Here is a 23,673-nt window from a genome sequence, read left to right as displayed (position 1 = left end):
CCACAGAGCCAGACTGCATTTCTGCGGCGTTTCGGTGGCGTTTCGCGTCGCAGAAATGCCATTCGGCTACGGGGCCTGGCTCTGTCGCGCCAATACGCAAGAGTGATAGAGACAGATATTATCGTGATCGTTTGTGCATTTGGCCACTTACCCTGAAGCTTTATTTTTCTGGTAAAAATCTGTATTTTTCTGTTTGATGGAGCCGGGAAGCGGTAACTTTGTTTAGCGTAGTGGCCTGAAATTTGACGTTTTTCGTCTGGAGGACAGAAAATGACGTTCACTTAGGAAAATCATAGTCTGTTTATGCTTTTTTGCTGACAACATATCATTAAAATATCTCTGGTAGTGACCCTGCCTGCTAAGCCGACGGTCCGGGTTCGAATCCCTAGGGCTAGAGGTTGTATACCTTTTTCAGTATTTAGGGGTATTAATACTGGCTGGTTACTTGGACGATTATTTTTTCCGCTACGAGTTTGACGTTGTGCGTCACTTTAATTTTAAAGTTTATCATAAGTCATAACAAATTGAACTCTTACCTAATTACAACCTTGTCATTTTGAACGTTAGGTTTAAATTTGCTTACTGCGTCACCTGTCCAATTTGAAGTTTACTGTGACACAGTTTAACGTGCTTTACAGTGACATATCTGTCTATTGGTAAACCTTATGTCGTTGCAGTAACGTACACAATTAATCAGTTTTAAGGTTTACGATGGTAGCTAGCAATTATTTTATTGAGTGTAGAGTTAAAAGTCGAGTAGAGCTGCACAGAATCAGCAAGAAGAGCTGCAATCAATCAATCTACACATCAAATTAAAAACCGGCCAAGAGCGTGTCGGGCCACGCTCAGTGTAGGGTTCCGTAGTTTTCCGTATTTTTCTCAAAAACTACTAAACCTATCAAGTTCAAAACAATTTTCCTAGAAAGTCTTTATAAAGTTCTACTTTTGTGATTTTTTTCATATTTTTTAAACATATGGTTCAAAAGTTAGAGGGGGGGGACGCACTTTTTTTTCCTTTAGGAGCGATTATTTCCGAAAATATTAATATTATCAAAAAACGATCTTAGTAAACCCTTATTCATTTTTAAATACCTATCCAACGATATATCACAAGTTGGGGTTGGAATGAAAAAAAATATCAGCCCCCACTTTACATGTAGGGTGGGTACCCTAATAAAACATTTTTTTCCATTTTTTATTTTTGCACTTTTTTGGCGTGATTGATATACATATTGGTACCAAATATCAGCTTTCTAGTGCTAACGGTTACAGAGATTATCCGCGGACGGACGGACGGACGGACGGACAGACAGACATGGCGAAACTATAAGGGTTCCTAGTTGACTACGGAACCCTAAAAATGAATATTCTAGATACGTTTAAAAAAATAAAAATCAGTTGGGGTGTCTGAGATTTTGAGTGATACCGGAAACACGGTGTATAAGTATGTATTTATCTATATAAGTATCTATATAGTACAAGCTTTGCTTAGTTTGGGGCTAGGTTGATCTGTGTAAGGTGTCCCCAAGATGTATATTTATTTTATTAACTCAAATCACTTTTCCAGAAACACACAAATCCATTGATGTGACTTTTTTTTATAAAACATAATATGATTTTCAAGGGTACCCATATAAATCCGTTGCCCTGTTTTCTGTTTAAAGAAACTTCAAGACAAAGCCGTTTTCAAAGAAAACTGCGCCTTTGATCACAAGAGTGTAAGGTTGCGCTTTGTTGAACTTGTGCAGAAATAGAACATGCAGAACTACTGTAGAGAGAGAGAGATGCCGTTTTGAAATAAGAGCGTAACATTGGTTTTAGGGAGTGACTATTTGGCGGCTGGTTTTTGTATGTAATGTGGCTTTCTTATACAGTAGGGTCCTTACGTGCGACAGGGATGTTCTGACACCTCTTGACACTGACAATTCTGTGCCCATTTCTGGTTTGATATTTATATGTGGGTCATAACCAGAGATCGGACGGATTTGCGACATTCTTAGTGACTTACGTCATTTTAATGACTTTTAGTATGAGATGTCGCACAAAAATCCGATCTCTGGTCATAACATAACTGAATGAGACTAGTTAAAAATATCTTAAGCGGGTTACTCATTAAGGGCCAGTTGCATCAACCAAATTTGACAGACACATCATCGTCACGCAGCAGACTACTATGGAACTTGCCATACAATAAAATTTAGCGAATGCTTTAACGGTGACAGACAGTTTGATGCAACCGGTCCTAAGTCGATATAACGCTCGACATGTTTCGCTCCATATGTCTGAGTCTCACGGGAGTTTTATAGTTAAAATTGGATGAGACTAGCTCAGGACAGGGACAAGTGGCCGGGACGAGAAGAGGCCTATCCTCAGCAGTGGGCGATAAAGGGCTGATATGATGGTGACACTACACGGCCACAGCGGAATCCGATCTTCCCAAATTAAATAACCTAACCACAAAATTAAAATTTTGAAAAAACCCCCGACAGCGACATAGTAGACCGATTTTCATGAAAAATGCCTAAGAACACTCCCGACTAACTCGGCTTTCAGACAAAAAAAACTAAATCTAAATCGGTTCATCCGTTCGGGAGCTACGATGCCACAGACAAACACACACACACAGACAGACATATAAACAAACAGACAGACAGACAGACAGACAGACGGACAGACAGACAGACAGGCACCTCAAACTTATAACACTCCGTCGTTTTTGCGTCGGGGGTTAAAAAAGGGGTACAATGGAAAATCCGGCGAAATAGTTACAAATATGTATTGAAAGCGTCGTTAGACCCTAGAAATTCAAACCCTACAATTTACAGGGCCAAAAACTTTCAAACAGCCCAAGTTTAATCAAAGCCTTCAAATTTCGCGAAAGCAACTTAACTGAAACAGAATTTCCAAGATCATGTGACACTCTAAATTTAGCGGACACATTTCTGTAAGAATTTTCATTATGTGAGTGAAACGCCTCTTACAAGATTCCATAGGTCTGTTACTTTAAATATACCTAAGGCTGAGAACTCTAGAGATAGAGGTTCTAAAGTTTTATGAAATGTAAGTAATTTTCTCCACCTCGACTCGGCTGGTAAAGGCTCTCTGGATTCTTCAAAAACGAATGAGAAACTTGCATTTTATCCACAAGAGTGCAAAGTAATTGTACACAAATTTTAACTTGATGTCCTAAGCTGGTTGGTAGAATTAACCTATGATTTTTAATCATACATGTTTAATTGATTGATGGATTTGATTTATTTTGATGTACCCATTTGTCTCGCCGTGTTTAGAATCAAATACATTAGCGCAAGATGTTACACGAAATATGTTTTTGTTTGACATGAAAATATGACTTGCTAAATGATTGATGACTTGTCATGTCGGTCTATTTACTTTCTTATGTTGGAGAAAAGAAAACATTGCATTGTACTTCTCAATTATTTCTCTCCCAGCTGAATATATGGAGCGCGACGTATTGTTGTTGTAAGGTAACAATTGTTAGGGACTATCCACACACAGGCGATGCATGTGTTAAGACGTGGAACGGACGCCAGCGCCGCGCCGCTCAGATGTAATTTAAAAAACGTCTCCTCAGTACATTTTGTTTGTATAGGAAGAACGTAAGACGCGCCTCATGCGACGCGCCCCAAGGGACGTCGCTGGAGCGCGCCGCGTCGCCTGGGGCGCGTCTTACGTCCTTCAAGGACGACATTCCTATACAAAATGTACAGACGTTTTTCAAATTACACTCGGGCGACGTGGCGCTGACGTCCGTTCCGCGTTTTACGACGTGCGTCGCCTGAGTGTGGGTTGCCACTTATAGTCGTGAAAACTTGCATTCTTGCCCGCGAGTCCATACTTGAAGTCGCGTTTGATGTATGGACTCGCTCGTGAGAACGCAAGTTGTGCTACGCCACCTGGAACGATAACCCTAGCTATTATTAGTAACAGTAACTTGTTCTGGCTCTGCACTGCGGTACTCTGGGTCGATACAGGCAGACTGCAACCCAGTCCTAAGGGATGCAGTCCATCTGTGCAGACAAGCCTCCGCCACACATAAAGCGTTTTGATAGCGTAGCGTTAGCGGAGCGGAATGCGCGCATTCTGCTCGCAATCCGCGCTCGTTAGTTCCCGCCGGCGTCCGCTGGGCGCAACGCCAGCGTCCGGCGCACCGCTAACCCTCCGCTCGCAAAACGCGCATGTGTGGCCGAGCTTTAAGAGGATGTGTTCTTTTAGTGAATGTTTACACAGTGCGAGAAATCGCACGCGATTTTCCTTACATTGCGGTATTAGATCGGTCCGCTGAATCGAATTGAATGTATCCCCAATAGTCCGCAATGCAACTTAAATTGCATGCAAGTCGACTAGTAAATAGGCCCTCAATAAGTAAATATGTCTCACTTCGAGCCACCTTCGAGCAAACATAGACTATATCTAGGTATATTGTATATTACACACCGCTTCACACGCAACAGGATATTAGCTTTTACTTTAATTGATTCCGGTCGTGTTATTTTCGTAGTTTATTTATAGTCGAGGCTAGGTTTATAGTGTTTATACACGTACTAGCCTGTACGTTCAGGTTTACAGACAACTTTAACTACAAGCAACTAACTCAAATGGCCGCCCTATTTGAGTAGATAAAAATCTAATGTCTGTCATACAGATCTGTCGGTGTCAAAGGTGACGTTTTGCTTTGAATAAATAAATAAAATAAATATTATAGGACATTCTTACACAGATTGACTGAGGCCCACGGTAAGCTCAAGAAGGCTTGTGTTGTGGGTACTCAGGCAATGATATATATAATATATAAATACTTATATACATAGAAAACATCCATGACAGGAACAAATATCAGTGCTCATCACACAAATAAATGCCCTTACCGGGATTCGAACCCGGGACCGCGGCGTAGCAGGCAGGGTCACTACCGACTGTGCCAGACCGGTCGTAAAAAATAAAAAGTGAATTTCTGGCACTGATACTTTCAATCACATCGGAGCAGTCGAGTATAACTGTGATGCTTAATAGGGACCATCCACACTCATAAGACGCATGTCTTGCGGCGCGCCATGCCGCCTGGGGCGCGTCTTACGTCCTTCCTATACAAAATGTACTGAGGAGACGTTTTTTGAATTACATTCAGGCGGCGTGGCGGAGACGTCCGTTGCGCGCCGCGAGACACGCGACGCCTAAGTGGGGACGCTGCCTTAGTATGATTACTATGCGTAACCTCTTTTTGAGGCATCTCGAAGCTGATAATCGTTGATATAAAACTTCAAAAAAACTTAAATAATTTATGGAAATCATCGCTACCTACGCCAATCTACACTGTTTTCTCCTGCCTGTCTACGTAAAATTTAAAGTTACATTAGTAAATTACAACGCTTCAGCCTGGTCTGAACTTAGGCTTTAAATTTTAGTCGCCTATCTCCCGGCTTAAACGATTTCAAATTAGTTTAACTGAATTTAATCATACTCAGAATTTCTGAGCACTATAAAGGCGAAGCGACACGGCCGGGGAGGCACAAATGGCTTACTGACAAAGAAAGAGGGGCATTGTTTTCAATTATATAGACTATGTGGAAAAAACAGGGTGTAGTATAAACTATTAGGGGACCAATCATGAAACAGCAAAATGCAACAAAGTTAATTTTGCGACCCAATTGCCAACTATCCGCTCCAAAGTACTTTCGATTCCGTTCTAATACGGTGACCTATTTCATTCTAGGCTGGCAAGAGTGGCAAGCCTACGCACCGAAAAATAATCCAAGGGCGGCTTATACTTTTTTTATTGGAAACAGGAACTTAAAACATTTGACTACAGTCTCACCTCACCTGATTGAAACTAGGTCTACGTTGGAGCATGCTTACCCAGAAGATGTCTATTCACTCTTGATTTAAAAAGATCTAAACTAGCGTATTTTTACTCGAGTATGCGGTCGTATATAACGCGAAACTGGAAGCGCCCCTATTAAAAGCCTACTCGAAGTTTGCCCGAATTCAAGAGCAGAAAACTTCATTTCAATATTCCCTTTTTTCTCTTTGTATACATTTCGCATTTCGCTTATGTAACTTTCATACCGTACCGTCAAAGTATTAAATATGGATGCGGACAAAGCGCTCAAATATATGTATCCACAACTTTAACACATAAGATGTAAAGTCGTGTATACATACTTCTGACACTGTCTCCGCATCTATATTTAATATCTTGAGTTGGATCGCGTCTTGGGCAAGAGATTTGGCGGTCAGGTTCGCTGGCACGTGCCGCGATTCGCAAAGGGCTGCTTACTGGGCTTGATCTAGTCTGAACACGGGCCTAAGTGGGTTTTAACCCGCGGTGTTTGCGCAATTTTGGCGCGAGTTATGAATACATGTGGGGTGTTTTTCGTAGACTCATATTTGATTCGCGGATTGTGTAAGTCACATCACTCGTATCTTGCCAATTTCACTGTACTGATCAGGCCACTACTGCAGGTTTAGCACAACTTGCGTAGTCGTGCGCGAGTCCATACATCAAACGCGACTTCAAGTATGGACTCGCGGGCGAGAGTGCCAGTTGTGCTAGACCGCCTGATAGAGATGAAGCTTAATAAGATATTTATAAAAACTTCAATTCATTGAGTTTGAGTAGGTAACACAAGGACTCTTTATTGCACACTTTTCTGCTTAAATATTACAGAAAATGTGCTACAGAAGCAGACGAAGGGTCTAAGGCAGCGTTCCCACTTAAGCGTCGCGTGTCTCGGGGCGCGCAACGGACGTCTCTGCCACGCCGCCTGAATGTAATTCAAAAAACGTCTTCTCAGTACATTTTGTATAGGAAGGACGTAAGACGCGCCCCAGGTGGCGCGGCGCGCGCCACGCCGAGGAGTTTTTTGAATTACATTCAGGCGGCGTGGCGCGGACACCGTTCCGCACCTCAGGACATGCGTCTCTTAAGTGTGGCCGGTCCGTAAGACCTTTAAGAAGTGGAAATTAATGCATTTTACAAATGTCGGTGAGTGCAAGAGTGTTTCGTTGGAACTAAAATGTTCTATGTAAAATAAAATGCTAATTTTTAGACTTATAAAGTAATTGACTTTGGCTTTTAAAATAATCTTATTGCCACACCTCACACAATTCTAAGGCAATCATACATTGTTTGACCATCACTGCATCACCCATCGTTGCAAGGTTACACGAATCGTGTTCGATGCAACCTTTGAAGAGCGTCGTTCTAATACAATATACTTAAGTATGACTTGAGTACCTATAACCAAAGTGGATATAGAGTATATAGAGTTACTGTCAAAGTACACAGCAAAAAGAAGTGCACAAGTTTCGAATGGCAACGCGCATGTTGTTGCAGGCATCCATAGGTTACGGTGACCGCTTTTCATCAGGCGGACTGTATGCTTTTTTGCCCCCGACGTGGTATTAAAAAAAAAAGTAAATTGTGTAGTCACAGTGTATAGAGTGCCATCTCGTGACTCGACACAGGCTTAAAACTTTTAAACCTCAGTTTTGAAAATTTGGCCCATATTCTTTACTTGAGATGTGTTAAAATTGTCAAATCAAATTAGCGCCATCTAGCCAAGAGTCAACCAAAGGTGTAGCACCATCTAGGCGAGCGTATATCAATCTTGGTGGTTAAGAGTTTTTTCTTAAACTTTATCTGTCTATCTATACAGAGTTATACACCGTGTTTCACTTAACACTAAAAACCTGAAAACCGTTTGTTCAGAATCGAGAGTAGAATCGATTGAGCTATATCTTGATGGAAGTAATATTTTTATTTAAATTAGTATTATTAGTTATTTTTTATGTGCCTATTCTATTGTATTCGTAATACAACATTGTGTATATCGCATTGCTAGAGGTTGTTACCTTTTTCAGTATTTGGGGTTATTAATACTGGCTGGTTACTTGGACGATTTTTTTTCCGCTACAAGTTTGACGTGGTTTGTCAGTTTAATCTTAATGTTTATCATAAGTCATAACAAATTGAACTCGTACCTAATTACAACCTTGTCATTTTGAATATTGGGTTTAAATTTGCTTACTGCGATTACCTGTCCAATTTGAAGTTTACTGTGACAAAGCTTTAAAGCGTTTTACAGTGACATCTTAGCTGTCTATTGGTAAACCTTATGTCGTTGCAGTAACGTACACAAATAAATAGTTTTATGGTTTATAATGGACCTAGTTAGCAATAATTTTATTGAGTATAGAGCTAAAAGTCAAGTAGAGCTTTACAGAAAATTAAAAATTCTATTTAAAAAAAAAGTAACCACCAGATTAAAAGATGAATACTCTAGATGAGTTAAAAAAAATAAAAATCAGTTGGGGTGTCTGAGGTTTTGAGTGATACCGGAAACACGTTGTATACATACGTCTTTGGTATAACTCTATTGCAAGTTCCTCGCAAGTGCAGAGAAGTTGAAAATAAAATGAAGAAGTTATATGTTAGCGAACGAGAAGTTTAAAGTTACGTTAAGAAGAGTTAAAAGTTGAGGAACGTTACGTTAAAACGTGAAGACATTTATTTATTTAAACTTTATCGCACAAATAAAACAAAAATGTACAAATGGCGGACTTAATGCCTAATGGCATTCTCTACCAGTCAACCACCGGGCTAAACAGAGACATGTAAAAATAGTGCAAGGGGAAGGAAAAATTACAATGGTAGAATAATCGAAAACAACTGATTCACTAACTTCATAAAATACTTATATAATACATAAATATAAACGCATATACACTATGTAACATAATTGCCGAAGATAAATCCTACGGCTTATACATTACCTTCTATAGTACCTTTAATTTTCATGGTGTTTATTTTAAAAAAAGGAAGTGGTATTCGTAACCGCTATTCGATACCGGTTATGCTTAAATGGATCTGGCTCTTAAATGGATCACCAGCATTAATGTTACCTACATCCTGTATAAATTAAGACACTATATAATTAATATATATTCGCAAATATATATAATATATTGATGGATGCTACTCGAACTCTTGTTTCAGCAGACACTGATGTACCCGCTTGAAAGCTAACTTGCTCGACATTACGTTTATTGTAAAAAAAAAATCTCGTGGAAGAAAGAGCAATGTTGAAATTGAGAAAATAGTTTAATTTATTTACAATATATTTTATCCAATGTAAAAACGCTTTAATGTGGTCGATATAGTCTGTAATTGCTTGCCACCAAATTACACACTCCACAGTCTCTTCACAAAAACTCTACCTACAGATATTATTAAGGTACCATTTCCAAAATTTAGTTTTCAGTAGTTACAATAAGTATACTTTCATAGTTTAGATACCTTAGAAATAAATAACCCTTTACGTGAAGATCCTTGAATTGCCATGAAAAAAATTTCTTTTTTTCCTTTACGTCACGCTTACTACGAGCGTGACGTATTGGAAACTCGAAATTTTGTATGGAAAATTTGGGACACATTTTATCGTCGGGATCGAATCAGCTCGTCTGAGAAGAATGAGCCGTCCAGATCTGGTGAAATTCGATATTCGGGATTTTTTTTGAAAAACACCCAAATACTTTTTTTAACCCCCGACGCAAAAACGAAGGGGTGTTATAAGTTTGACGTGTCTGTCTGTGTGTTTGTCTGTCTGTTTGTCTGTCTGTCTGTGGCATCGTAGTTCCCGAACGGATGAACCGATTTAAATCAATCAATCAATCAATTTATTTTGCAATAATAAGGGTTTGATTACAGATATTATTCAAAGTGAAGGTACTCCTTAATTAGCCATTCTTCATAGCATGCAAAATATTCACAACTAGATTTAGTTTTAGTTTTTTTTTGCCTGAAAGCTGAGTTAGTCGGGAGTGTTCTTAGCCATGTTTCATGAAAATCGGTCTACTATGTCGCGGTCAGGGGTTTTTTCAAAATTTTAATTTTGTGGTTAGGTTATTTATTAAAACCGAAATAAATTACACATATGAAAGAAAAAGTGACCAAGTCCTCTGGTGCCTGAGGCTGGAATCGAACCAGCGTACTCTCCAATCGCGGTTATTTATTCTTTTAAAGTTTGAAATAAACTCGTCATAAAATCATGCGACCGTAGGGTAGGGGTACGAGTAAAAGTTGTAAAATGGCGAACTTTCCCGCTCTCCCCCTGTTATTTCCCTTCACAATAAGCACCATTATTGTCTTGAACAAGCAATCATCTCGTAGGAAATTGCGTCCCCTTTCCCAAGACGGGTTTAACGACGCTGATAAAAACTTAAAGCAATGTTACTCTAGTCTTTGAAGAGAAATGTGACTAGTTTCATATCTGTTCTCTACAAATATGACATTAAAGAAATATTCTTTCGGTTGATTACCTCTTTAAGCATTTTTAAAAATATGTAATATCGCTCGCAGACGTTTCTGCATGATAAAAAAAGTACCTCTTTACGCTTATTGATAGTGCATACCTACTGCGTGCGCTCAAATGTCGGAACCGCATGGTTCAAGCAAGCAGTGTGACGTCTCTCATAAGGATTTTTATAATACAATGCGCATATGCACGTCTACACACGAATGGATGAATGAATTAGTGCGAATGAGTTTTACCAGTGTAATCAGTCAATGCAGGGCAGCTGTTGGGTAACAGCAAACCCACCCCAAGTACCCGAGTGCTCCTGGCGAGTTCTGTTACCCGTAAGGCGGGTGGGTGGGACAGGACTCTCTACCTCTGGCTTGCCTTGACTGGCCGTCCGGAGTGGAGTCGTTAGGGTAATACGCTCCAGATACATCCGGTGTGCAAGTGTGAGTTATGATACAGTGAATTTCCTAAAATAACAAAATTTGAAACGCCTTTCAGAACGAAATGTCCTGAATCGTTTCCCGATATCAGCGCACAATGGCGCCGTATTTGACGCCGAGAAAGAAGCTATTGTTGTGGACGGACAGATTCAATGCAGATGCCGATCATTTTCCGATCGAGTGGCGACCGTCCAACGCCCGGGGATACCTGCTATTCACTGTTATAGTGTAATAGACCGTGTGTACACAGCGGCAGTAGCTTAAACCTCTACTTTGACACTATATAATATATATATCAGTGGGCTATTCCACAGTAGTGACCTTGACACTTCACACTGACAATTCTGTGCCTATGTCGGGTTTGATAAGTAACATTGTTACTCAGCGTCAATATTTCCCTGTTGAACAGGCAATGAACGGCGAAGTGTCACAGTCGGCACTGCGCGGTAGACCTCCTCAAAATTGAATGGCCGTTATCAGCAAAGACCTAAAGAAAGCCCAAGTCAATGACACGACGACCCAAAACCGAAGAGTGTGGCGAAGATTGACGATGAGACCCGACCGCCGACCCCAAGTGAAATGGGATGTGGCTGGGCAAAAGCCATGCGAGATCTTATACCGCGCCAGTTACAATCAGCCCTTAGTACCTCGAGTTAACCTTAGTACATTTCCGCAAAGTTACTCCTGATTCCATTGATAATCAAGCTTTGTACGTTCACTTTATACCCATTGTTTAATGGAATATTCAATAGGTTTGTGCTTGACTGCAGATGCTGATTATTTTCCAATCCAGTGAAGACGAGCGTTCAATGGCCGTGAATGACTGTTACCTATGTTTTAGTTGAACCCATTGGAAATGTGCACTATAACCTCACCATCCTTTTACTGTGATAACTTACTTGTTTTGATATGGCTCCTGCGTCTTCCTTTTTATATGTCTTTCGCACTAATAATCTATAATTATAATAATTTTATCAATAGCTTTTGCCCGCAGCTCGCATTAAATTCGAAAATTACAAAATGCTCCATTTCTACCCTTGGAAAGAGACAAAATGTAGCCTTTGTCGATTCTCCATCCCTTCAACTATCTCCACTTAAAAAATAATTTCAATTCGTCGCTTCGTTTTGCCGTGAAAGACGGACAAACAAACAGACACGACACACTTTCTTTTTATTTATAATATTAGTATGGATTATATTTAGTCATCCCATGTAGACCAAGCCGCTTAGAGAAGACTGGCAGAAATTAGTTGCCCATAAAACAATCAACGTAGGCAACGTAAGTATTTAATTTCTGCTTGAACTTCAGAATAAAACCTCGTTTCTCTACGTATTAACTATTAATAGAAATCTTTTACGTCAACATTTCTTGGTAGGAAAGGAAAAGCGATCATAAGTACCCATAGAAATACCTGATGACTTCTGCTATGAAAGTAATTTTGTGAAATTGCCTTCTTTGTTTCTTTACCAAGAATTTGTTAAAGTTATTTTTATTTAATATACAGCGCGTAAACCTAATAAGGGCGATAAATGAAACCAGGCATATAATTCAATATTGTTATCATTAATTACGAAGTGTTTTTGAGTTACTCTTAATTTTCACCCCATAATGAATTTTTGAAAAAATTCCCAGCAGCAATGTACTGTAAACGTTGTTGCGATGACAATCAATGACAACTGTCAACGAGCGTTAAACGCGAGTGTGTTTGCATTACGTTGCGGGCCGAATTAATTTGTATGGATAAAAAAAAATCAATTTTAAGTAAAAGTTATCTAATTCCATTTATTATGTCCTATACTCACCACCGTTAAGAGGTTCGCCCGTATTAGGTTTACACCCTGTAGAAACAGAAGACTTTCATATTGAATACGTGATTCAAGACTTACTACGAGTAATTTATCACGTACAAAAAAATAAAAGCGAATAAATAATAAAAAGGGCAGTTATGTGTGATAGGAATGGGTCGAGACTTTGTCGACATATTATGAATTATGAACCACACGTCTCTTGTCCTGCTAAAAACGTTATAATCTTCTTTTGCATGAAAACGCTAGGAAAAGGAATGTAGTTTCCATCATTTAGTTGGCTGGCAGTCCTCAACTGTGCTTTTCTCCAGAAACATCCTGCCCCGCACAGCTAAACAGTGGAATGAACTGTCGCATGCGATATTTCTGGACCTAGGTATGCGACCTTCAAATTTTCAAGAGTGTACACCCATCTTAAAAACGCGGTGATCGCTTATGACCATCGCTCATTTGCCTCCTATTGCATAAAAAAGTAAATAAAATATTAGCATGGACTAACATAATCTTCTCTCTTGTTGCAGTGTATGAAGGCGTATGTCGAGTTCGAAGTCTGCAACGGAGCTTACGAGGTGTCATGTCCCGACGCAAGGTGCCGGGCGGGTGCGGCACTGGCACTTGAAGAGATCTCGCAACTGGTCGACCCTAGTGTTATGGAGAAGCATCTCAAGTTCAGGCTTAACCATGGTGAGTGCACTGAAATCTATAGATTTATCCATTCCACGTCCAATTCTTAAGTCGAGGTCTGAGCTTTAGGGCTCGTGAGCAACAAAAGTCAAAGCGCGGATGATGTTATTGATGTTCGAAAGTAGCGGAGCGTATGAAGTGTCATTTCCCGATCCACGATGCAGTGCGGGGGTAGCACTGGCTTTCGAAGAGATCTCGCAACTGGTCGACGTAGTGTTTCATGGTAGCATCTCAAGTTCAGGCTTAACCTTGGTCGAGTTACTTACTTATCAAACTGTTCTATGTGCAATTCTTAGGTAAAGGGCTCTTGAACAACATAAGTTAGATAGGTCATGGGGTTCGTACGTAGGTAATGGAACTTATGAAGTGTCATGACCCATATAACCATAATCGGTCGCCGTTCCTACGCAAATCCTCCTATTTTGTGTACACACAGGTCTTCGGGTCTCAATGCTTAGTCGCAGTACGGTCGACGTTTAGTCGCGGCGACCCAAATGGGGACGATTGGTAACAGGCACAAATGAGTACAGAAGTGTGCACTACGCGTGCACACATTGTTACCGTTTGGCGACTACTTTCCCAAAATCATTCGTTCATTTCATTCTTTTCAAATGGCGACTGTCAGAGACGTCAAAGTAAAAAAGAAATAAAATCATTTGACATTAAAATGTAATGGCGTAAGAATTTGTTAAAGATAAATATTGTTTGCATTTGTAATATAATGTGGGCTAATTACCATGGCCAATTAAATTGCTCGAGTGATTTCATAAAATAAGTCTAAATTTATCAACGCGCCATCAATTTACCTCAGTTTAACCAGTAATAATATTATTGACTACTCGGTGTTTGCGTGTTATGTATATTGATTGGTGAAGTTTTAGTGCTCCGGTGCATATACTATACTGAAATAATAAAAATAATGCCTAGAAAACCAATAAAGTTGTTAAAATATGGATTAAGACGGTAATATTCCATGTAAAAAACAGTCGCCAAACGGTCACCAAACGGTCGACAAACGGTCGCAAAATGGTCGCAGCGTACACGCGTGACCGAAAGCAGTGAATATTTATTATATTTTCAAAATGGCTTCTTGTATTAATTTTTTCCAGGTATCCTCAAACTTTATAAACAATTAAATATGCCGTCGTACTCAGTTGCCCTCACTAAAGAAGATTAAAAAAAAATTGTAACGTGCGTACCGAGCTGCTGGGTTGTAAAGGATCGGGGATCATATTATTATGGTCTTCTATAGAGCAACTAGTATTTTGCGGCATTTCACAATTGACACTTGTTGAAGTAGTCGTCATTAATATTACTATCAACATTAATTTCAGCGATCTGTACTTCTTTTGTCAAGATTTTTGTATAGATAAGTATCTACAAATTTGTAATGTTAAAGAGACATAAATAAAACGTAGTAGAGTAAATAATGTGGTTTTTTTTTTGTAACCCAAACAAAATACTTGTAGATACGAGTGCGGAAAAGAGGAAAATCGATACGAGTAGCGATAAATTAATACACGAACGAAGGGAGTGTTTTAAATCGACACGAGTTGTGAATGTCCTTTTCGCACGTGTATCGTACGACGATTTTCAGTACCTAAATCTAAGCTAAGAGTTTCGACCAGACAAGAAATGAATCATTGCTTGATTTGCTCGCACTACTGCGTTAAAAAAAGCAGCATCTGTACTGAAAAAAACTATCATTGCGCAACAGAAATTCTATTAATATCACAGTAAATACTCTATTTCATTTGATTCCTACTTTTATTGTGTAAAGCAACATTACACTTCATTTTTATCAATAAGAATTAAAAATTATATATTTAATACATTAAGTAACTATAAAGTGCTTATCTATTTGTATTATCATTCTGCACTTTTCTTAACTTTCCCACATTTCTATAAAATGTCGAAGAGTGCTTAAATACATCGTCGTCGTTTATTATTATTTAATTCGCTCATATTTAAATGATTCAAAGCAACCAGTCCACAACTTCACAAGACAGTTTGAGAAACCTTCGTATTTCAGATTGTCATTTGCGGATACAGTGGTTTAGGAGCAGTTCGCGGTAATCAGACCTACACATGTGTGTACAAATTCTGTCAATGTCACTGTCAGAAACCGTTCTGACAGTGACAATGACAGCCACAAATTCGTCCACATGTTGTTACCGTTATGTGTGCAAACGTCGACTAATAAAGTGTCGTTAAAAGTCATTCTGACAGTGACATTGACAGCCACAAATTCGTACACATTTTGTTACCGTAACGAGTGCACACGACGACTACATTTTGTTATTGTATCAATACGGTCGCATTGTTTGCACGACGTTACCACGCGTTATGTCACATTTGACAGTTAGTTACTGATTTGAAGATTTTGCGACTGAAATGGTTGTATGGGGAATCATGACTGTGCGGGCGCCTCCGCGCCTGTGACATTTCAAAACGACCTTTGGTTTTTGGGTAAAATGGTATGTAATCGTAAAGTTCTCACTAACAGACCCTTTAGCACAACTTGCCTTGTCGCGCGCGAGTCCATACGTCAAGCGCGACTTCAAGTATGGACTCGCGCGCGACAAGGCAAGATGTGCTAGAGGGGCTGGTCCTACAGATTTAGTTGCACGCTCTAAAATCCGTAAATAGGCTCTTCTGAAAACTTCTGAAAAAGATCGTTTGATCCATTAACGCCGTCTATGGTGAAATCGTAAAGAAGCTTTTCTGCGCTCTAGTTGATGTAGAACATTAAAGATATTTCGATTACCCGCAGTGAAGAATTCCCTACCTGGTAGAGTATTCTTCTCTCATCTGGTCACAGAAATGCCAACGTCAGATCAACCAACACGGATACTGTCGCTACGCTTGTGTTACTGACACACGTGAACGCTCGCACTAATGCTAAAAACTAATGGACTTACGCTCTGATTCGCGTTTCGAACAGGGCTGTCACTTTCAGGTGGCTTTTGGTTTGCCGGTTTATTATTCATTTCCATTTAACATACAATTACAATCAATCACGCCTGTATCCCATAAAGGGGTAGGCAGAGCACATGAACTAGTAAGTTTCAGTGCCACTCTTGGCAAAAAGGGGTTGAAAGAAAACGAAAATTGTGACATTGCAGTGACAGGTTGCCAGCCTCTCGCCTACGCCACAATTTAACCCGAATCCCACTAAACAAAAATAAAAATAATAGGTTTTTGCCTAAAATAATGGAATAGGAACAGTGACTTTTTTGATTTTCGTTTTACGCCTGCAAAATATTATTTATCAAAAAGATTCCATTGGGTCTGAACTTTCTATTTCCTGGCTCCTTCACATCATTATCAATTTATTAGATCAGTGTGCGTAGCCGAATGCACAAACGCTCACGAAAAATATCTTTTTAGTAGCTATCTATCTCTATCGCTCTTGCGAATTGGCGCGACAGAGCCAGACTACATTTCTGTGGCGTTTCGCGTCGCAGAAATGCCATTAGGCTACGGGGCCAGCGGAGACTATTGTCATATTGTCACAAAGTAAAAACTATTACGTGTAGGGTACTTAATGTTAATGGTCCAAATTTGATCTGTGATGATCCTTAACAATCAAATCTTACCTATATGTTACTTTTAAGATTATTATCCGATCTGCTAAAAGTCAAACACCTATGAGACAAGACAATTATTACTTATCCGCCAAGGAGTGAGTCTGTGTTTCCGCATGAGTACAATCCAGGTCTCTTTAAAGCGAGAGTAAATATTAGGTATGTCATAGGTAAGCGTGCTCCACCGTAGACCGCATCATCACTTACCATCAGGTGTGATCGTGGTCAAACGTCTACCTATTCAAGTATTCATAAAAAAAAGCAGATTTTGATGAGAAGGCAAGTGCATTGTCGACATCCCTATGACTTCCGCGTGACACCTGCATGGCATAATCCCATGATATTTGCATGACGCGCTCTATTTCACCACGATACTCGCATACCATGCGTAAAGATTTGCCAATCTGAAATTCAACATAGGCAGGTTTTAAAAAGGCGCAAACCCGTAAAATACATACATACATACATACAATCACGCCTGTATTCCATAAAGGGGTAGGCAGAACACATGAAACTACTAAAGCTTCAGTGCCACTCTTGGCAAATAAGGGGTTGAAAGAAAACGAAACTGTGACAATACCCGTAAAATTACCTAAAATATTGCTTACTTCGGTATATGGTTTAGCTTCAATGAACACGATTTTTATGACATTCAACCTCTAAAGATCGTGACCCAACCTACCTCACCGAATTTTGTTCGGTCTTCAGCCTGAAGCTTAGGCCTTGAATTATTCTAGCCAGGCATATTTCGATATTGGTACGGTGCCATTACGAGTGCTATTCCAATAACTACCAAGCAGAGGTGAATCCAGCTGTCTGATAAACCAGTAGAATTAATACATGGTGACAAAACTTGTAAAGATTCAACCATTTCATAGATCCCACGTAGCGATGTGCCGTTCGTTCCTGGGAATAGGGATGACGACTACATAAAAAAATGGCATTCTGTTTAGTCCGTCAGTTAGATCGTCCAAAAATACTGAACACATATTTTTCGCTTTTTCTAATTAATGAAAAAATACAAAGATATAGAGCATCAAAGTTCCGGAGTGGGGGCTTGTGACGTCACTTCTAAATAAAAATTGTACATAGGTGTGACGTCACGCGAAACTTCAACGCACTGTACAGTCGTCATTTTTCGTTTACGAGAAAAAAGAAAAAAAAAACGTGTCTAAAATTCTTTGATAATCTAACTGACGGACTAATTAGTCTTTTTTAGTTGTGTCGCCTATTGGGGAAAGTAAGAAATGCTACAAAGAGATAATTCCTTTCACAGGATAATTTTCTTTCGGAGGGAGGAAAGTTACCTGTAATCACTAAATAATCCAACTCAATATGGGAATGTTATACGGATGCAGAAGCCGTCTTCTGAAGGTTTTTCAAGCCGGATCTTATTCGTGCCGATTGTTCATTAACAGCTGCAGTTTTAAAGTCTTCTGTTTCTCTAATGCTAAATTATAAAATCCATTTGAATCAAAATCTAGACTGGGACATAATTTTTTGATTCCTAAAGGCATTAGGAACGAGCAAGCCTTTAAATTTAGCCCCGAAGCTCACGCGATCCTCACATTTGCGTTTACTCCGATACCCAGTGATTTTACCAACTTTCTCCGTGTAATATCGTCTCGGAATGGGAAAATGTTGCCTGGATTAAAGGCCAGGCAATATCTGAAGTATGTTATTTCCGTGTGACTGAGAATCAATACAATAGGTATTCTTTTGGTGTTCCGCTCTTTGTTGGTTTTCGTTGGAGTTATTTGCTGAAAAGCATGGAATAACGATTTGTGGAGGTTCATTCTGATATTAATGTCAGTTGCGAACATTGTCAGTATGATTCTATTGCGTATGTTGAGTCTATATTTATGCTCTGTCAGTCAGATTTGGTCATTGAAAAAGTAAAGATTACAGTTATACAGTTTCTAATTTTTTCGCCAAACTTACGTTTAACGGCGAAATGAAGCACTCATTTTCAAAGATTAGTACCCAAAATTATATTGAAAGACTTATTCTAGTGTTAATACATAATAATATCTTAGCAACTACTAATGGCGCTTTTCATTAACCTTAACATAAGTGACCTTAACATTTAAAATAATATACTGACATTCCCGCGCACGGATCCGCGTCTACGGATTCATTTTCTGCAATAGACAAATATTTGCTAAGCTTCCCTTCCCAACCAATTTCATATGAAGTTTTACCGATTCGGTTCTGAGAGATTTACAAAATGGCGGAGCCAAAGCCGTGGTATTCACGAAGAAGCTCAGAAAACCACTAAAGTTAAGTGCTTTCCTAGTTTTCGACCCCAATGTCATATTGTACCCTTTTCTGCTCGTAGTAACAAATAGTATTTCGGTCTGCGGTCGGCCCCGCGTAAATTTGAGCTGGTCCGCGGTAACCGCTTTCGCTTCTAATCGCAGAAGCCAGAAGGTGTTGAATACTAATACAAATGACTAAAGAATTTTGTAAGAAATTTGTGGGTTTTCTCAGAATTCTGTTTGCCTTTGTGTTGCCTATACCTTTAGTACGAGTATAGTTTAGCATTTGTTCTGGACTTAATGTGGAATATTTAACGTGAAGTGTTAACTCCACTTTAGCTATAGATTTCCTATGAAAATCATCTCAAAATCCAATGGGCTAATATCAGGCCAATACAGAAAATACTCGTGTTGCCGACTGTAGTGTATCGATCCACAACTATTGAATACCTAAAAATAGGTATAATTTCAGTGCCAGCTTTAACAAATCGACTGGCGCGCACTTTATTCATATGAACCTGTCATTACTCAGTGTGATAGGAAAATAAACCGGGTAAAATATTCAATATCATGTTTTCCCCGCGCTCGTGAATGCCGAGGCCAGAGTAGATTGAAATAGAGTGGTCCATCTATAACCACAAAATTAAAATTTTAAAAAAAAAACCCCCGACCGCGACATAGTAGACCGATTTTCATGAAACATGGCTAAGAACACTCCCGACTTACTCAGCTTTCAGACAAAAGAAACTAAATCCAAATCGGTTCATCCGTTCGGGAGCTACGATGCCACAGACAGACACACACACAGACAAACAGACAGACAGACACAAACACAGACAGACACGTCAAACTTATAACACCCCGTCGTTTTTGCGTCGGGGGTTAAAAACAGAATTCCTCTCTGAGTTTGACATCCTTACTTCGCTAGGTCATCTACCCTGTCCGTGGCCTCACACTAGATGTTGTCATTGGCTCTTGTCCGGTGCTATACGATTTAATTCAGCCGCTGAAAGGACCTACTGTGTCTGTGTGTGTGTGATACTGTTGCGAAAGGACTACTAAGCCTTTTGGCCGGACGACCCACAGTTGATCGTTCTATTCGTTCTAGATAACTTAGAGAAAGATATCTTGGCCTCACCAACCAATTATAATTTTAAAGAAACCTCGCATTAGTCACTCTAGCAGAAATCTTTGTTGGCGGCTATATTTCCGAGCTCATATAACCCGGCAACCTTCAAATCAAGGGTGAACAGGCATCTTCTGGGCGAGCTCACTCCATCGTAGGCCACGTCTTTGCCTTTGGCTAGTCTGTGGTCAAGAGTAAGGCCATTCATAATTTAAAAAAAATGGCTTGTTTAATAGGATCTTTTTCTTAGGCAGAATTATGCACTGAAAAAATTATGACCTGCTTTAAACGCAAAGAATAAAATCACAACTCACGTTATTTTTATCAGAAATTAAATGTAAAGAAAAGAGTATGGAGCAGTTGCAAAAGAGATAAATACTGAGTGAGACGATAGAGTTGAAAATCCACTGTGGAGGTTAAAAATTTACCGAAAGCAGGCTACTGTATTGTTCCTACTCTGTGACGGTACCCTCTTATCGAGCTCTGCCAACTTCATCGGTTATGCAATGTTTATAAGCCATATCTTAGGCACGGTAATATATGGAGCTACTCTTGCGATTATGTACGACACGGATATTAACGATTTCGCTGTTATAAACGTGAGAGTCAACTTTAAACATTTGTTATTGGTTTTGGGTTTTGGACCGGCGACCGGTTACGAACCCATCGGTGAACGTGTGCGTGCGTGATGACACTGATGACACTTGCTGGTCGTTCGCATGGAAATAACACTTATGTTATTACCAGACCGCATTCCGTCTCAATTACACTGAAGACTCATAATAAAACGTCATCCTATAGAAATTCACATTCAAAGTGTTCTTTGCTCTCGAGATGCAGAGTGGCGATGCGGAAAATGGTAAATCATGACTATAAATAAATAAAGTGTTGACTCAACCGCGGGTAAATTTGTTTTGTTTACCTGCGTTTTGCGTTGCGGTTGAGACCCATTTTGCAAATTACCGATAAATATACTTTAATAAATGTATTTCTTCTTAAAACCAACGGCCTAGCCAAAGTGTTAATAAAAATGCCTATTCTACCATAAAAGAAGTTGTGAAGTTTATTCTCGGGGCATCTGGCATCCTGAATTTTACTTTTCATTTAGCGTTTGTCGAGTAACAATTTTGGCTAATCACCTAAGCCGAGTAAAACATTCTTTAACAATTTTGGCTAATCACCTAAGCTGAGTAAAACAATCTTTCTTTTTTCTTTACTATCTTAATTCCAATTTTAATTTAGTTCGATTTATAACTGATATTACGTCAATTTCTCGTTCTAAATTTGACTCATAGCTTATCGAAGTTTCATCAATCTGACAAATTACTGAATCAGTAATGCTGATAGATATTCGCGTTAATCTCCTGAATTTATCCCTGTCGGTCTACGTTTGAATGACATTCTCTTCGGAATATGAGAGGTGAAGCCAAATTTTATTACGTAGCAAGAGAGAATAGAAAATAAATCATCCTCGAGAAATATTGTAATTTTGCTACTGACAAAAGCGAACGTAAAGGTTATTAGATATTTTGGCGGAATACCTTGGCATTACGACTTTAATAGAACATTACGATACAAGTGCGAAAAAGAAAAGAAGAAGTTCGAAACGAGTAGCGATAAAGGAAACCACGACCGAGGGGGTGTAAAATCGATACGAGTTATGAATATCCTCTTCGCACGTGTATTGTACGACGTTTTCAGTACGTACCGTCCCTTGATGTTTTGGCATAGGCACATAAAGTACCACTTTGCGCACTAGTGCGAGAAAGCAGCACCATATGTACTGTAAAGTTAAATAAGGCATGCGTTCCTCACTTACCTGATTGCATGCGCATAACGCGCACTTCAACTCGATGTCACGGCCGTGTGTTGACTTCATTAAGGCAGTTTCACACTATCTTACGCGCCGTATGAGATCCGTAATCCGTAACGTAATCTTCGTCTTACAGACTAATCTAACCACAAAATTAAAATTTTGAAAAAACCCCCGACATACTGGACCGATTTTCATGAAACATGGCTAAGAACACTCCCGACTAACTCAGCTTTCAAACAAAAAAAAAATCTAAATCGGTTCATCCATTCGGGAGCTACGATGCCACAGACATGATAGACAGACACACACACATAGACAGACAGACATGTCAAACTTATAACACCTCGTCGTTTTTGCGTCGGGGGTTAAAAAGTTATAAACTCATTCAACTTAAGTTTTTGTCCAAACGCGCACGTTTGTCATTTTGTAACAGTCGTCGTCTAAATAAGAACAGATATTGTTTACAACAAAATATAAGTGAAACAAAATTGGCTTTTTTACGGGCTAGTAGCATTTATGTTTGTAAAGTACTATACATTAGAACGTCAGTGCGGTTGTTAAAACCCAGCTAATAAAATAGTTTCATGCCATTTTACGCCGATGCAATCGTAAAGCGACGGTTCATATTGCATGCAACTACGCAATAAAAGTTATACGGCTTTCACTACAGCTAAGGGATCACATGAGATTGAAAGCATGCCCTTTGGATTTAAAACGGCGTTTTCTTAACCTCACTACTTTAAACGTTTATTGTCGCCGTGGCGTCTAGCATTTTTAGAAAAAAGTTTTCACATGCAAATCGAAATGTGCATGAAACTAAGAAGGCATTTTGTTTCATTAAATAGTCATTGTAATTCAAGTCAAAATAAGCCTAACGCCGTGGCTTGCGTCGGCGACGGTCGCGCGATGGTCGCGCGACGGCGATGCGACGCATACGAAATCAAACCTTATCGATATGGAAGTAGACGATGCGATGAGACGCGACGGCGACGGTCCGCAAGACTCGGCGTAAACGTTTCTCTGAAAATTATAATTTTACATTGACTTACGTCTCGCCTTATTTGTATGTATAGTATAGGCCTTAAATCTTTTCGTATCGGCTGACATCGTGATTTACACGAACGCCTTTAAAGGACCAAAAAGGAAGGAAGTTGTTGCAGACCGCGTCCGCAAAGCTTCCTATCGACGGCTCGAAGTGGAGAGAATGTGCTGGAGCTCGTGCGACTCACTCTTTCGTCCCGGGCCTGTACCTTGAGCTTCGATGTCGTCCTCAGCAATCAACCGTACCGATTATGATTTTGGAATACACTAACTAAAAAACGAATCAAATCAAATGGTTTATATTTACAATAATCAACGACTCTAATTTTAACGCGGTTATAAAAATACTCCTAAGCTAATATCCTAACGAAACGCTCGGTACGGACGATACGTCGCGATGCTGTCGTTTTCTGCTGCTGCCGCTACCCGTCGTGGAGGGTGGCTGGCTGCTGGCTGTAGGCTGCTAGCTGCTGGCTGTAGGCTGCTGGCTGCTGGCTGTAGGCTGCTTGTAGTAGGCTGCTGGTTTTCCTTGGAGGCTGCTGGTTCTTCTTGTTCCGGTCGAATTCGAATGTCCCATACCGAGCGATCGT

General features: G+C 39.6%; 1 protein-coding gene across 3 annotated transcripts in view; it reads left to right on the top strand.

The window, feature by feature from the left end:
- Positions 1-23,673, top strand: part of LOC125232221 (E3 ubiquitin-protein ligase RNF144A) — a 269,452-nt gene that overhangs the window by 191,846 nt on the left and 53,933 nt on the right. For all 3 annotated transcript variants that reach the window (XM_048137858.1, XM_048137860.1, XM_048137859.1), the window contains one exon: positions 13,093-13,255. In XM_048137858.1, the coding sequence (XP_047993815.1) occupies positions 13,093-13,255 (163 nt within the window). The remainder of the gene's footprint in view (positions 1-13,092; positions 13,256-23,673) is intronic.

The sequence above is a fragment of the Leguminivora glycinivorella genome, chromosome 12, assembly GCF_023078275.1.
Source record: "Leguminivora glycinivorella isolate SPB_JAAS2020 chromosome 12, LegGlyc_1.1, whole genome shotgun sequence".
In the NCBI taxonomy this organism is placed as follows: Eukaryota; Metazoa; Arthropoda; class Insecta; order Lepidoptera; family Tortricidae; genus Leguminivora; species Leguminivora glycinivorella.
The sequence above is the reverse complement of the archived record's forward strand: the minus strand, read 5'-3'. Positions and strand labels throughout refer to the sequence as shown.